This window comes from Xyrauchen texanus, chromosome 43 (genome assembly GCF_025860055.1).
Source record: "Xyrauchen texanus isolate HMW12.3.18 chromosome 43, RBS_HiC_50CHRs, whole genome shotgun sequence".
Lineage (NCBI taxonomy): Eukaryota > Metazoa > Chordata > Actinopteri > Cypriniformes > Catostomidae > Xyrauchen > Xyrauchen texanus.
Genome location: NC_068318.1, coordinates 1,734,151 through 1,749,893, shown reverse-complemented (window position 1 = coordinate 1,749,893; position 15,743 = coordinate 1,734,151). Strand labels below are relative to the sequence as shown.

General features: G+C 42.6%; 1 protein-coding gene across 1 annotated transcript in view; it reads left to right on the top strand.

Moving 5' to 3' along the window:
- The window catches only part of LOC127635961 (tyrosine-protein kinase SYK-like), a 100,218-nt gene that overhangs the window by 10,294 nt on the left and 74,181 nt on the right, over positions 1-15,743 (top strand). The window contains exons 4-6 of the mRNA XM_052116279.1: positions 1,721-1,868; positions 2,437-2,517; positions 14,152-14,220. Coding sequence (XP_051972239.1) covers positions 1,721-1,868; positions 2,437-2,517; positions 14,152-14,220 — 298 coding nt within the window. The remainder of the gene's footprint in view (positions 1-1,720; positions 1,869-2,436; positions 2,518-14,151; positions 14,221-15,743) is intronic.

Here is a 15,743-nt window from a genome sequence, read left to right as displayed (position 1 = left end):
CTAAATATCAATGATTTACATTGAAACTGTGGTGGAATACGGTTACTTATATTTTGTATTTTAAATACATAATCCCATTACATGTATTTCGGTACTCCCCAACCCTGTATACAATATATATACATTATACAATAGTTAGTCCTCGAATCTGACTGGACGAGAGATGTTCCATGAGTACTGATGTTCTCACACCATCAGCACTTGGACGCTTCACTGTTTGTATCACTCCGCTTTTGTTTGTGCCATTATAAACTAAAGTGTAAGAGCAATGCAGATGTGTTAAGAACCTTCTGTCTCTTTACATTTCATTTTGTGACATGACATATTTTAGGTGGAGGCAAAAGACCATGTTTGTGTAATATGAGCCAGTTGGTGAAATGAAGTAAGTCAGCGTAAGTCAGTGTTTACATTCAACAGCACTCTGTGATCGCTCGGATTACTACTACACTACTAAAGCTAGGAAGTAGTTTTAAACAGCTTTAAAATAACAAGCTCAGCATTAAGGCTCATCACAGCTGAGAGACACAACAGACTGATTAATTATACAAACTCAAGGCTCTTACCTTTTACCGGAGTTTTTATATTGGAAAGAAATTACTGTTCAAAATGGAGGAGGAGATTGCGGTTTCTATAGTGAGACTCTTGCGTACCAGCTACAGTGAAATAGGGAGGAATATCCCCGCCTGAACACCTACTTTTCCACTTAGAAAATAGGATTAATTTCACCAAAATTACATAATTTTCTGAAAGCTGACAGACAGACTACAGCATCATCAAAAGGTGATCACACACACTCCATCTCTTTCTCTCTCTCTCTCTCTCTCTCTCTCTCTCTCTCACACACACACACACACACATCCTTGTTTCTCCAATAACATGTTAGAAACAGATTAAGCTGTGATACTAATAGTCAGGGGTGTAGATTTGGCTTGAACATATGGGGGGTTACAGTATGAAGAATTTACATGTTTCCATTGATTATAGTATAATGAGCTGCAGCCTCGAGAGAAAGAGAGAGAGAGAGTGTGAGAGAGAGAGAGTGGGATGTTGCTTATATATATATATATATATTTGTTGAAGCATTTATTGGCTTACCCAATACATCCAGTATAAACCAGTAACAAGTGTGTTTCCACATTTTAGAATAATAGTAAAGTAAAAAAAATTAACTAATTTCTAAGTATGGGAATTATGCTGTGTCAAATGTTTTTTAGATCAAAGTTATATTATATTTTAGTTTATTCAAAGAAGCCACTACATGAGGTTTTAAATGAGTTCTCATGTATGCTGGACAATTGTTGGCTGATTTTACTCCACTATCTGTTCCAACTGAGGTTTTTTTTTTTTTTAAAGAAAAAGTATTTGCTGTTATTTATAATAAATAAATCAAACAAATCACACATAGACACAGGTATATTTTTCTATTAATATACATATACAGTAGTACATAACTACTTTCAAGCTTTTAAGCATAAGCCTGTGTAAAGGAAACACAAATGCAGCCAAGTTTGTCCAAACTTTTGAAGTATTGTTTACTGAATCGAATGTTTACTGAATTTTTTATTTAAAATCATCTGAACAGTTTTTATCCTGAACCTCCATCTAGTGGCGATCTCATTATATAGCATAACGTCTTATAATAAGAGCCTTCTCAGAACCTAAAATACTGTGAATAATTCTCTAGCATTCAACCATTTACCATACCGTTCTCTCCTGACAGAATAAGACAGAGAGAAACCAATGGCAGAATGGTGTCCTATGCTCTCTGTCTGCTACATAATAACCAAGTCATGCACTATCGTATTGATAAGGATAAGGCAGGCAAACTCTCCATTCCTGATGGCAAGAAGTTCGACACACTTTGGCAGGTAATTTAAACCAACTCTAAACTGGGTTTATTGATATGAGAATGCTGATATAGAAATTGTTTAGATGTTTTTGACATACATACTGTAGGTGATGCATCACACAACTAGTGTTCTTAACCTGTGTAGCTTTTCAAAGGTGTGCTGATTGTATTTTTAGCATATAAAGTAACAGGATGTTGTTGGTTGTTATATTTTGTAAGTTTTTTGTCAGTAAGCTGGTAGGGAACTGTTTGTAAATGCAATGCTTATATGCAACCTATATAGACACACTATATAATGCTTTCTGTTTCTTGATATCAACATTCAAGGCAGAGGAATTCTTACCAAAAAACTTTACACTGATGATTGTTAGTGATAGAATCACTTCTTGGTTATGTAAAGGGAATTGGCCATTTGTGCAAAACAATGTATTTTGCTTTCACTTTATTCTAGCCCCTTTGCTGAAACAAAATGACAGCAAATACATTGTCTCGCACAAATTGTTAATCCCTCTGAAATTAACCACAACACATAAACAATGACAATGTTGGCAACCTAACTTCAGTGCTTCATGTGTTTTATACTTTAGCTTGTAGAACACTACTCTTACAAGCCAGACGGCCTGCTCAGAGTGCTTACCGAGTCCTGCCCGAGATCATCAAATTCAGCGGTATGTACATTTACAACTATCCTCAAACAAATATGAGAGTGTGTTGTAACATTTGTTGTATAAGACGGCTTTCATGTAAAGACATCAATGCACTGATGATAGGAACCACTTTTGAGCCTGTCCTTGTCTTATCAGCTTACAGAATAGGATGCATGTTGCACTATTTAAAATGTGCACAAATAATGTTCAATTACAGCTCCACTATAGGCTATTAACATGAAAAGGCACATGGAGTAAACACATTCCATTACAATGTGACCAAACACAGAATCTAGAATGTTTTTTTTAAGTCACTTGAATAAATGCATCTGTTAAATAAATACATTTTATTGTTACATGTTATCGACCCAGTAATCAGGAATGGCATACTGCCATACTACTCTTTATATTTCTGCCAAGTACTGTAGTAGGATTTGTATGGAGTAGCCATTCTAAACTCACCCACTGTGTAAGGTCTTTTTAGTATGATAAACTACATTGTGTTGGCGTGTGATTTCCTGGGGTTGTCAGGTCTGTGTGACAAAGACAGCCCAATGACAAATAAAACCAGCCCAGAAGCAAAACTCTTAATTATGGCACATATTTTCCTATTGTGCATTTTCAGATTTCCTTTCATTTGTAGGCCTACTATTTAAATTTACACTAACTTTTACTAAATTTAAGTTTAAGAAATGTCAAGCTCACAACATTTTTTAAATAAATTGAGCATGACAAATTCAGTGTAATTTTTGAAAAGTGTACTGTATTGTATTGCATTATATATTATTATTAAGTAATGAAATCCAATACTTTTCAACTGAGGCGAGACAGGCTTTGGCGTGGCTTAGATAATATAAATGCATGCAGTTCTGTACTGCTTTCACTTTATATGCCTGTCACAGCTCCGGTGAGTTTGTCGGTTTGTTTTGTATGTTTTGTCATTTTCTCACCCTCATGTCTCGCAGGCACGGCTGGCATACATGATCGGCATTTCCATGGCAACATTTATTGTTCCAGTGGGAACGCTGATCATGCCACTGATAAGTGTGCCGAATAACACCCGTTCTTCTCTAATTCACTCCCTTCTTAAGCCCGACATGCTCTTAGTATCTTTGCAAGATTATTGTTTGATGTTGAGTACTAACTCTCTCTGCCTAGTTGGTCCTGTTTCGTGTATCTGTTGGTTGCCTTCCAGTATTGCTGCGTGTCAGCTGGTCTTCCACAGAGGATACCTTGCCTCTGCCCGCATTCTGGGATTATGATCGCCCATCTCAGCTGGGTGTTGTTCTGTACCTCATACCACTTGACGGCACACCACTTGAGATTGCCTTCCGCTGCAGCCGGTGTTGGGATTTTCTACATTCCTCAGCCAGTGACTGCTCATTATTATTGTTAATAAAACCTTTGAACTGTTCCTCTGCTCTTGGGTCTGTTTGTCTCACTTTCATTCGATTCAGAACAATCTAGCCAAGTATGGACCCAGTGGAGGAATCCACTTTTTGCTCCGTCCTCTCTCAGCAGGGAGTGTTGCTGGGACATCAGCAGGATCAAATCGGTTTTAATTGGACTGTCTCAAGGAGATATGATGGTATTAGATTATGCAATTGAATTTCGCACCCTAGCTGCTTCTTGTGAATGGAATGACCTATGCTATGTAGGATCGATTTCTATATGGTCTTTCCGACGTCATTCTGAACGAGACTTATTCTTTGGATTTGCCTCTGTGCTTCGATGACTTTGGTCGATTTGGCTATCCAAGATCATCAACGCCTGACCCTACACCATCTCCACCATGGATGCCGCTTTCCACCAACCCTGGCGGCAAATCCTCCTACCCGTTCTGCCTCTCTAGCCAACTCGCCAGTATCACGACCCAACACTGAGCCTATGCAAGTTGCTAGAACTCAAATATCACGTCTCATCACGAGTGACGTCTCGTTAATTGATTGTGTTTTACTGTGCTGCATCTGATCATCTTTCTGTTATCTGTCTGGTAAAAGACATTGTTTGTCGGTAGGAGAGGGGTTACTGGCGAGCGCAAGACCTTTTACAAAACTCCTGGACTTCGGACACTTTTCCCGGCACGGCTGCAGCATGGATCTGCCTGTCACACGGTTTCCGCTTTGGTTGAATCTGGAGCTGAAGGGAACTTTATGGATTTCGAATCGACTTCTAAGTGCTGACTTCCTATGGTCCAGTTGGAATGACCTATCACCGCCCACACCCTTAGTGACATGGCACTGTCCGTCATCCAAAAAGCTGGTCACCTTCGTCTCTGGAAATCATACAGAGCAGTTGTCCTTCTACCTTATCCAATCTCCATCGGCACCTTAGTGTTGAGTCATCCTTGGTTGGTAATGCACAAACCACACATAGATTGTTCAACCAACACTGTTCTAGCTTGGAGTCCTTATTGTTTGTTTTAACTCTGTTTTAACTCTGTCTTAACTCTGCTGTTTCCCCTGTCCAGTCATGTGTTTCATTGCAGGACAAACCGGTGGACCTATCCAGATTACCTGGATTACATACTACGACTTGAGGGCACTTTTCAGCCAGTACCGTGCCACAAGCCCTTCCTCGTCACCCATATGACTGAGTGATTGAACTGCATCCTGGCAATTCGTCGCCTCAGGGATGGATGTATTCACACATGAACAGTTATATCAATGATTCTCTGGAAGCCCTTTCCCTTTCCCTTAGCCACCAGGGGCGGGGTTCTTATTCCTGGAGAAGAAGGATGGCTCGCTTAGACCCTATATAGATTATTGGGGGCTGAATGACGAAGAATCGCTATCCTTTAGCCTTCGAACTCTTGCAGGGAGCCTTCATCTTTATGAAGTTGGTCTTACACAACACTTATCACCTTGTCCGGATTAGGAAGGGGGGGTGGAATATGGCTTTTAACACCCATAAGGGCAACACTTTGAATATTTGGTTATGCGTTTTGGATCGGTCAACGCCCCCGCCATCTTACAGGGGCTTGTGAATGACGTGCTTAGAGACATGGTCGATCATTTTGATGATATTCTGATCTTCTTCCAGAATATCCAGGACCATGTCCAGCACGTCAGGCAGGTGCTTCAGCAACTATTAGAGAATCGTCAGTTTGTCAACATGGAGAAGTGCGCTTTTCATGCACAGTCGGTTCCCTATCAAAAAGCTATACTTTGATGCTGTGCTGATTTAGCGCTTTGGGAACGTCTTTAGGAGTGACCAGCTGTGAATATGTGTGCAACACGTCAATGAAATTGACAAAATTGATAGCCTCCGCCGGTGACATCATCAGGATGCGCCGGTAAAGGGGCTATAAATAGATGCGCCTTATCAGTCCCTTCCCTTCTTTGATGACCTCCATGATGAGCTCTCTCATTCATGGAGGAAACCTTATACTTCCCGTGTCTTCGTGCCCTCGACGTCGACATATTTGACTATCGTGGGTGCTGAGGCACTGGGGTATTCAGTAGAAGTGACACTTGCGGGTTATCTAAAAAGTCCTAGTCTCCCCACAAAGCAGTGCAGGACCACCTCTATGCTTGTGGGGAAGGCTTATCTGGCAGCAGGTCAGAATGGTGCTGCCCTGCACACTATGGCAGTGTTACAGGTGTACCAGGCTGACCTGTTGAAAGACCTGAGTTCGGGCACCATGAAGGGGTGACGAAGAGGCTTTCTCAGAGCTTCGTCGAGCCACAGATCTTGCTCCCCCTTGTAGAGACTGGGGGCCGGTTCGTCACCCTCAGCAGCACCTAAAGCAAGACCTCAGGGCAGTAATTTCTAAAAAGAGAAAACCCTGACGGTTTTGCGCCCAGCATCGTGGGGGTAGCCCTCAGGTCGGGGCGCATGAAGCATTCACCTGTACCTTCCCGATACCCCTACGAAACCTCTCCATTCCCGCCGCCTCTGGTGTTTCGGGAGTTAGAGGTTTACAGAAAAATGTTTCCTGCCATGGTCCAGGATGCGGAATACTAGACATCCCCTCAACAGGAAGTATCAAAATTGATTCCCATTTCAGAGAACCTGGCAAGTGTGGAAGCTACTGCCAGGTGTTTCTATGTGGTTTCTAAGAACAGTAGAAAAAGGCTACAGAATTCGATCACCGTCCTCCGTGTTTCAACAGCGTGGTCTCCACTACCGTGAAACCGGAACAAGCATGTCTACTGTGGAAAGAACTGCAAATCTCTTGGTCAAAGGGGCCATAGAACATGTTCCCCTTCCAGAGAAAGAGTCAGGTTACTACAGCAGATAGACCTTCGAAGCTTGAATCGCTCAGTCAAGGCATTCAAGTTCAAGATGCTAACTGTCAGGAAATTACCTATCTGGGGGTTGTGTGGAATTCGATCATGATAAGGGAACAATTGTCTCCCGCTCGAATCGTGTCCATTCAGAACACCCTGAGCAAAGTCAGGCAAGGTCAAGGTTGCACTGTTTGTCAGTATCAACGAATTTTAGGTCTCATGGCATCTGCGTCCTCGGTGATCCCTTTGGGCCTTCTGCACATGAGACTGTTTCAGTTGTGGCTCAAAGCCAGGGGATTTCATCCAAGGGCCAGTCCCCTAAGGCAGATAAGGGTTACGCGCCGCACGCTTCATACCCTTTCCATGTGGTACAGACCCTGGTTCCTCACTTTGGGTCCCAATCTAGGTGCGTCTTGCCGTCGCAAATTGCTAATGACAGATGCCTCCCTGACGGGCTGGGGTGCGGTCTTAAGTGGTTGTCCAGCTCAAGGGGAATGGGAGGGTTATCAGCTCGATTGGCACATCAACTGTCTCGAGTTGATGGAGGTATTGCTGGCTCTGAAATACTTCCTCCAGTATTTGAGAGGCTGCCAAGTCTTGGTGCGTATGGACTACACCGCAGTAGTCAACTACATAAACTATCAAGGAGGTCTATTTTCACGCCAGCTCAACAGCACGGCAGATTCTCCTTTGGGCCCAGGGCAAGCTCCTGTCAATAAGAGCAGTTTATATTCCAGGATGCCTGAATGTGGGAGCAGATTTACTGTCCAGACAGAAAATACCGACGGGGGAGTGGAACAAATCTGGTTGAGATTTTACAGAGTGGAAGTGTACCTCTTCACCTCCCAACAGATGGCGCAATGTCCCCTCTACTTCTCTATGAGTCACCCAGCCCCCTGGGGTCTGGACGCGATTGCACATACATGGCCCAGAATGCACCTGTATGCGTTTCCTCCGGTTTCTCTGCTCCCAGGAGTCTTGGCCAGTGCTCGCTAGCAAGGGCCTTGCCTCTTACTGATAGCGCCGTGAAGGCAGAACAGGGTATGGTTCTCGGAGATAATGTCTCTCCTCGACGGCTTGCCTTGGGTGATTCCGGACAGGAGGGACCTTCTGTCCCTGGCGCAGGGGACAATATTTAATCCCCGGCCCGAGCTGTGGAATCCTTCATGTTTGGCCCCTGAAGGGTACCAACTGAGGGACACTGGGCTTTCACCTGAAGTTATCGAGACCATTATAAGTGCTAGGGCTCCCTCTACTAGAAGATGTTATGCCAATAAATGGGGTGTCTTTGAAAGATGGTGCAGTGCACATAATGCAGATCCAGTTAACTGCCAGATTGCTTCAGTTCTGGACTTTCTGCAGGTAAAATTATCAGCAGGAACATGCCCCGCCACTCTCAGGATTCATGTGGCTGCTCTATTGGCTTGCCACGCCTTGATTGACATGATGCCTTTGAGGAGACATCCCCTGCTCGCTCACTTCGTTCATGGAGCAATGCATTTGAAACCTCTTGTTAGGACCAGGATCCCTTCATGGGACTTAGCAATAGTCCTTGAGGGTCTGGTTCAGACCCCTTTTGAACCTCTAGAGTCAGCGTCTGATAAACTTCTGACTCTTAAGATGTTTTTTCTTGTGGAAATTACTTCTCTAAAAAGAATTGGGGATCTACAGGCTCTGGCCGTCTTGCCATCATGCTTAGATTTTGCCCCAGGAATGGCTAAAGCAATATTGCACCCTCACCCTGACTAGCTGCCTAAGGTTCCTTTCTCGACCGTACATCCGGTCAATTTCGAAGCCTTCTGCTCCCCACTGTTTATAATGGTGGAGCAGTAAAAACTTGCAAGTGGCGTAAGTCAGGGCAACTATTTGTTTATCATGGGGGTCGTAACAAAGGGGCAGCCGCCACCAAGCAAACCATGTCACATTGGGTGAGGGATGCTATTGCCCTGGCCTATGAGGCACGCGGTCAAGCTCACTCTACCAGAGGGGCTGCCTCCTCTAAAGCTTTGGCTAAAAGCAGAACGAGATGCTGCACTTCATTGCCGCACTGAAGATGCCCCAGGACTGCTCTTCGGATAAAATACCTGACGATGCACCTGTGGCGCATCTATTTATAACCCCTTTACTAGAGCATCCTGATGATGTCACCGGCGGAGGCTATAAATTTTGTCAATTTCATTGACGTGTTGCACACATATTCACAGCTGGTCACTCCTAAAGACGTTCCCAAGGTGCTAAATCAGCACAGCATCTCGTTCCGCTTTTATCAGGGAACAGGGGTTACAGTTAACGTTCCATTCCTGGGTTTCATTGTTTTGTCAAAGGGAGTGCGCATGGACCCGACTAAGGTCAAAGCTGTCTCCAGATTCTCGCAAGACATTGCACATTGAACCCAAGACATTGGGTTCGCAGATTTTTATCTGAGGTTTATAAGGAACTACACTCAGCTCTAATCACCTCTGATGGACCTCACCTCCACCTTGTTGGTCCTCGTGAGCTGAGGCCACATTTTCTAAATTAAAGAGCGGTTTTCTGCCGCTCTTTAATTATTTTTGCGTCCAAGTTTGGTGTAGGAGCTGTCTTGTCACAGCACTCCACCTCGGATGGAAAGATGCGTCCGTGTGCTTTTTTCACACCACTTAACACCAGCTGAACGGAATGATGACGTCAGCAACTGAGAATTATTGGTTGTCCTTCAGCGAGGGAGACAGCGGTAGCAGTCATTGACCACATCTTCCCCATCTGTGGCGTCCCGGTCAATGTGGTTTCTGACAAAGGACCCCAATTTGTGTCATATTTTTTGGGCAGAATTCTGTTGACAGCTGGGGTCTATGGTGAGTTTGTCCTCTGGGTTTCATCCCCAAAAAGGCGCTGTGTGGCCTCCCGCAATCTTTCTTCTTGGAGTGATCATTTAGTCTGGGTCGAATATGCCCACAACTCCTTGCAGTCATCGTCTAAGGGGTTGTCACCCTTCCAGTGGGAGGGAGTTAAGATCGCCCATCTCAGCTGGGTGTTGTTCTGCACCTCACTATGCTTCAATGGAGGTGTAACGAGGAGGAGGGTGGGGCCATGAGTGCGCATGGCCGTCTCCAATCGGGCTAATCAGCCGAGGAGAGGGATAAAGCTGAGCCGGATGCTACCGTTCATGAGAGCCACATGTAGCTGCCATGTCAATCAAATCAAATCACTTTATTGTCACACTACCATGTACACAAGTGCAACAGTAGGTGAAATTATTGTGTGCAGTTCCAAGCAACATAGCAGTCATGACAGTGACGAGACATATACCAGTTACAATAAACAACATACTTACACAACACGATAATTATATACAATACACACAATATAGAATACACAATATACAATACAATAAGTAAGGAGCATATGAAATAAATCATATATATATATATGTATATGAAGTATATGTATATGTATATGTATATGAGAATATGTTGACAGTCCAGTGTGAGATTATAGACTCTTAAGATCCTTGCCATTTTTGGGGATTTCCGCCTGGATTTGGCCTACCCAAATGAAAAAGCTTCCCATTCCCACATACTTTGGCCTAAATACACAGTTTTGGTGTCATTTTACAGGAAACCCTTAGAAGTTGCATAAAACACTTCTAAAATTTAAAAAATATTAAATATATGTTGTCTGAATAGTAATAACCCTCCTAAAAAAAGAGGCACTTTTTGATTTTTTTTATAGAAATTCATTTTTGAAAGTGTATAACTCAAGCCCTGTAAACCCTAGCAGCAAGCAGACAGTTTTGGCTGTTTCCACTAGATGTCAGCAAATACCTGAAAAAGGAATTTTGTCTGTATCATGTTTTATTTAATATCTATTTCAATTTATTTGAAGGGAGGAATATTACCTTTTTTTGGTGTACTTTCCGCCTACCCAAATCTAAAGTCTCCCCATACCCATATACAGTGCTATAAATGCAAAATCCCAGTGTAATTTTACAGAAAACCCTTTGTCATTACATAAAACACTGTTGAAAGTGGTAAATATGCGCTCTGGTGTCTGGTGAGACGCGTCTGTGTGTTTTGGGCACGTAACCTACCCAGTGATCACTTCACAGTCTGGATGCAATATCACAGCCCCTGATTGGTCTATTTGATCTTGAGAGACATTGCCGGAAAGCAGAGGGTCTAAGCTTTACAGCAATATATGCTTTATCCGGATCGGATGTTTACATATTTTCCTGGATTGTTGAATATCATATAACATTACTTTGTGGTGTTTCTGCACTCGTGTGACATATCGAGGGATTACTTGGGCACACAACCACAGAAAACACTGAAAAACGGCTCATTTTGCAGAGAATAACCTAAGGTAAAAGATTATGTAGCATTTGTGGCTAACTGTGCTGTCTAGTGCGAGTAGCACGGCAAATATTCAATAATTTCACTTGTATGATTGTATACTTCATGATTCATTCGAAGTGTATTAGATATGTGATTATACCTCAATAAAAAGACTTATTGGAACTTCTTACTGGCAATGAGAGCTTTCATTTGATACATGGTTTGTACATGTGCGTCATATTTGAGCGATATGAGACATATGTATTCAAAAACGCACATAATTATGACACGACTTTTGATGGGTGGAACTATGTAATTTATTGTAAATAAGTTACTTAGTGTAAAACAAATGCCAAAGTGATGCATATCTCAAGAAAGTAGACATTCTAAGCTTTCAAATGGTACCAGATATGAGCTCATAACTCCTCCGCATACATTTAAAATTGGAAGTACATTATTACTGACGTAATTTTAAATCCCGGAACCGGGATCGTGGATTTTAATAAAGTGCAGTGCTAATTATTGATCCTGATAGATCAAGTGTTCAACAGTCTGATTGCTTGGGGGAAAAAGCTATCATGTAGTCGGCTGGTGTGGGTCCTGATGCTGCGATACCGCCTGCCTGATGGTAGCAGTGAGAACAGACCATGACTCGGGTGGCTGGAGTCTCTGATGATCCTCCGAGATTTTTTCACACACCGCCTAGTGTATATGTCCTGGAGGGAGGGAAGCTCACCTCCGATGATGTTCCTGGCAGTTCGCACCACCCTTTGCAGGGCTTTGCAGTTGTGCGCGGTGCTATTGCCGTACCAGGCGGTGATGCAGCCAGTCAGGATGCTCTCTACAGTGCTGGTGTAGAACCGTGTGAGGATGTGGTGGATCATTCCAAACTTCCTCAGCCGTCTCAGGAAGAAGAGGCGCTGGTGAGCCTTCTTCACAACAGCCTCATTGTGGACGGACCATGTGAGTTCCTCAGTAATGTGGACACCGAGGAACTTGAAGCTGCTGACTCTCTCCACCGGTGCTCCATTGATGGTGATGGGGCTGTGTTCTCCGTCTTTCTTCCTGAAGTCCACAACAAGCTCCTTGGTTTTACTGACGTTGAGGGAGAGGTTGTGCTCTTGACACCAGCGTGTCAGAGTGTGCACCTCCTCTCTGTATGTGTTTATGTTTGTGTATTTTTGTTTAAGTTCTTATTAAAATATTACTTTGGCTATTCAGCCGGTTCCCAGACATGCCATCACCTGGTCCTCGACCCCTGGCAGTGGATTCTATGAATCTGTTCCTGACTTCCACAACGCACACACTCATCTTACTAAAACACTCTTCACGGATTGCCCCTTGCAGCCGCTGCTGCAGCCAGTGTCGGGATTTTTTATTTCCTCAACCAAGTGACTGCTCATTAATTTGTTAATAAAACCTTTGAACTGTTCCTCTGCTCTTGGGTCTGTTTGTCTCACTATCGTTCATTAAAATGCCAGCTTGTTACTTATAGTTATCTTATTTCTGCTTACACACAAATCATAATTTGAATCATAATTACAGCTGGCCTGTCTGTGTCCATAAAAAATAGTGGACCTATCCATCCTTTTTCGGACATAAATGATTACATTCAAATATAACCTGGGCAACATGTAAAACCATGGAAAACTCCAGACTTGGCAACCCTGGACATGCTGTATTCGTACGGTGTGTAAATTGGTGCAATCACTGCATACATGTTGTATATTGCTAGTGTTATAGGAAAATTAGTCAAATTATCCATTTAACATGAGAGCCATTAGAAATGTTAATATTTCTAAAAGTTAATTGACTAAGTATATCACAGAGCTTTTATTTTTCTTCATGATCTTGTGTTTACCGTAATTTCCGGACTATTGAGCGCACCTGAATATAAGCCGCACCCACTGATTTTTAAAAAAAATATTATTTTGAACATAAATAAGCCGCACCTGTCTATAAGCCGCAGGTGCCTACCGGTACATTGAAACAAATTTACTTTACACAGGCTTTAACGAAACACGGCTTGTAACAAAAATAAATAGGCTTTAACGAAACACGGTGTGGCAGCAGGGGCGTGGTCAAGCGCCCGTCCGGGAGAGAAAAGCGGTAAGCTTAGCTTACATCTGAGCTAAATTATGTCTAACACCGGTGTCTAATTTCAGTAAGCATGGGGAGAGCGGCATAAAAAGGCAGCAGCCACAGAGCTGAGAAAGTGACACACGTCAGTCTAGTGTTGGCGCATAGAACAATTGAGAAACTTTATAAAATTGATTGTAAACATTGCTGTGGCCATTAAAAGCCTTACCTGGAACGTCAAGTGCCCTGCTGAAAACTGTCACACTGGTGCCCGTGTGACAGTTTTCCCAAGAAGGACACGTGAAGCAGGGCACTTGAAACACACGGCTTGTAATAAAACATTTGCAGTAAACAGTAGCCTACCAAGAAAGCCATTGGTCACTATCTTCCTCGTCCTGTGCACTGAAACCACTGAAGTCATCTCCTTCGGTGTCGGAGTTGAATAGCCTCAGAATAGCCTCAGATTTAGTTGTCTTTTTGCACTGAGTCAATTCCTCACGCTGCTGTTTCCAACGTCTCCCGTGCAGCAGCTCTATTTCCTTTCCAACAGCCAGATCAATCGCCTTCAACTTGAAAGCAGCATCATATGCATTTCTCCATGTCTTTGCCATGGTGAGGGTGACAAAATGACTACCGTAATCAGAATAATGGGAAGTTTGAGCCTTCGATTTAATCTAAACAGTAAACAAAAAAAGTTGTTTGACCTTAACCCGTTCGGCAATTTCATTGGTCTAATGAAAGCTTCACGGCGCCAAAAAACTGAGCACGTCACAGAAAGTTTTTTTTTTTATTTTTTTTATATAAAATCTGAAAGCGGGAAAAATCCATATATTAGCCGCGTCATTGTATAAGCCGCGAGGTTCAAAGCGTCGGAAAAAAGTTGCGGCTTATAGTCCGGAAATTACGGTAACTGTTGATGTTGTAATGTTTTAAGAAATACTAATTTGTCATGGATTTATAGCATTAAACATTATCAAATAGTGTAGGACTAAGGAGAATAACTTTATGCTTTTTAAAATTGTGGTTTCTAGCAAGGTGCAACTGGTGGATTACTCTCCAGAATCAAATCGTACTCCTTTCCCAAACCTGGCCAAAAAAAGGTGCACTAATATGCCTCTCTCTTCCTCTGCTATCCCCCACTGACAGTGGTAGGACCCCCGCCTTGCTTGCGTGTGGTTTTTGCTTCTTAATTTTGCCTGTGGGAGACATCTACACACTCTCTGATCTCTGCCTCCATTCATTGCCCTGCACATCACATCAAATCAATAGCTACAACTCATATATATAATTTATTATACATTCAATATTATGTCTTAACAACCAATTATCCATTCTTTTAAAAACAACTGTAAATGATGTTCGGTTGTCCATCAAGCTTCCTCGTAGAATGATGCTTCTATCAGCTTAAAAATTCTGATTTTAAGTTTTGATTACCTGTCGGGCTGTTTAGGCTCTATTCTTTCACCAAAATAGGAGTTTGTATTTTAATATTTTAAACTTGGAATGTTTTAGGGTGAGATGTAACAACTAATTGCACAAAACATTACAGAATTTATTAAATCCATTGCTGATACTTATTAATATTTGTGCATCCTTCACTGCCTGGAGGATGATGTCATTAAGGAAATAATTCCAATTCAAGCTGATCCATTAGCATCAGCTACTGACACAGCAGCTGATGCTAACGGAACTCCTTCCACGAGTGACAGTCTCTGAAGCCCATATAATATCATACCGATCAATTGGCAGATAGTGCTTGATGCTCTGTCCCTTATGCCTGTGTCTTTGCGGGCATATAAACCCATTTTTTCTCCTTCAGGTTCACAATTACATCTCTCGTGCTCTTGTCCTTACAAGCCTGACACATTGCTTTTGCCATTCTATCCGCACTTCTAAACAGCGAGTTGGATTATTTTTTCCCTGTTGTGCAACAATGATAAACTGTACGTGTTGCTATGTATATTATTTGTTTCTTTCTAGCTTAAGAAACTTAAAGAACTAATTGCGTAACCTGCACAGAGAGTTTGAGGATGATTTTCTGCAATCCTATGTCTTGCATCTGTCCTCTTCTCCATCTCAAGCAGCTTCACCTGTTCAGTACGCTTGTGATGATCTGCAGCCCGCTCTGGTGCACTGCAATCGATCATGTTTTCCATTGAGGATGATGTGAAGGATACTCGCTAGGGCTTCCTATAGTGAGGCATGTCACGCTGAGATAGAGGTGCTTGAAATTCTCACTTGAGCCTTGAAAAAAGAAACTGGATGAACTGTTAGTACCACATTGGTGTGCCTCTTTTTTTTGCTGCCAGTGATGTTCTTCCTAGAACTGCATGGGTGGCTCTTTATGACTTGGCTCTCTCCTTATTCAGTGAAAGAACTAATCAAATATCTAAGCTCCACAAATATCTGCTCTGGAAATCGGCAGGTCTATGTTCAGCCTAGTGTCTGTGTAGTGACACTCCTAGCTGAATTTTTCAGGCTTCTTGTTTCCCCACCATTGTAAACCATGAACAGGAGAGCGTCATCTCCCCTGTAACAGGACAGTGTCAGCCTGTTTTTATGTTTTTCACGGCATACCGGAGGACTGCCATGTCACAACAAAGAGATTTTGTATGGTTGTTCC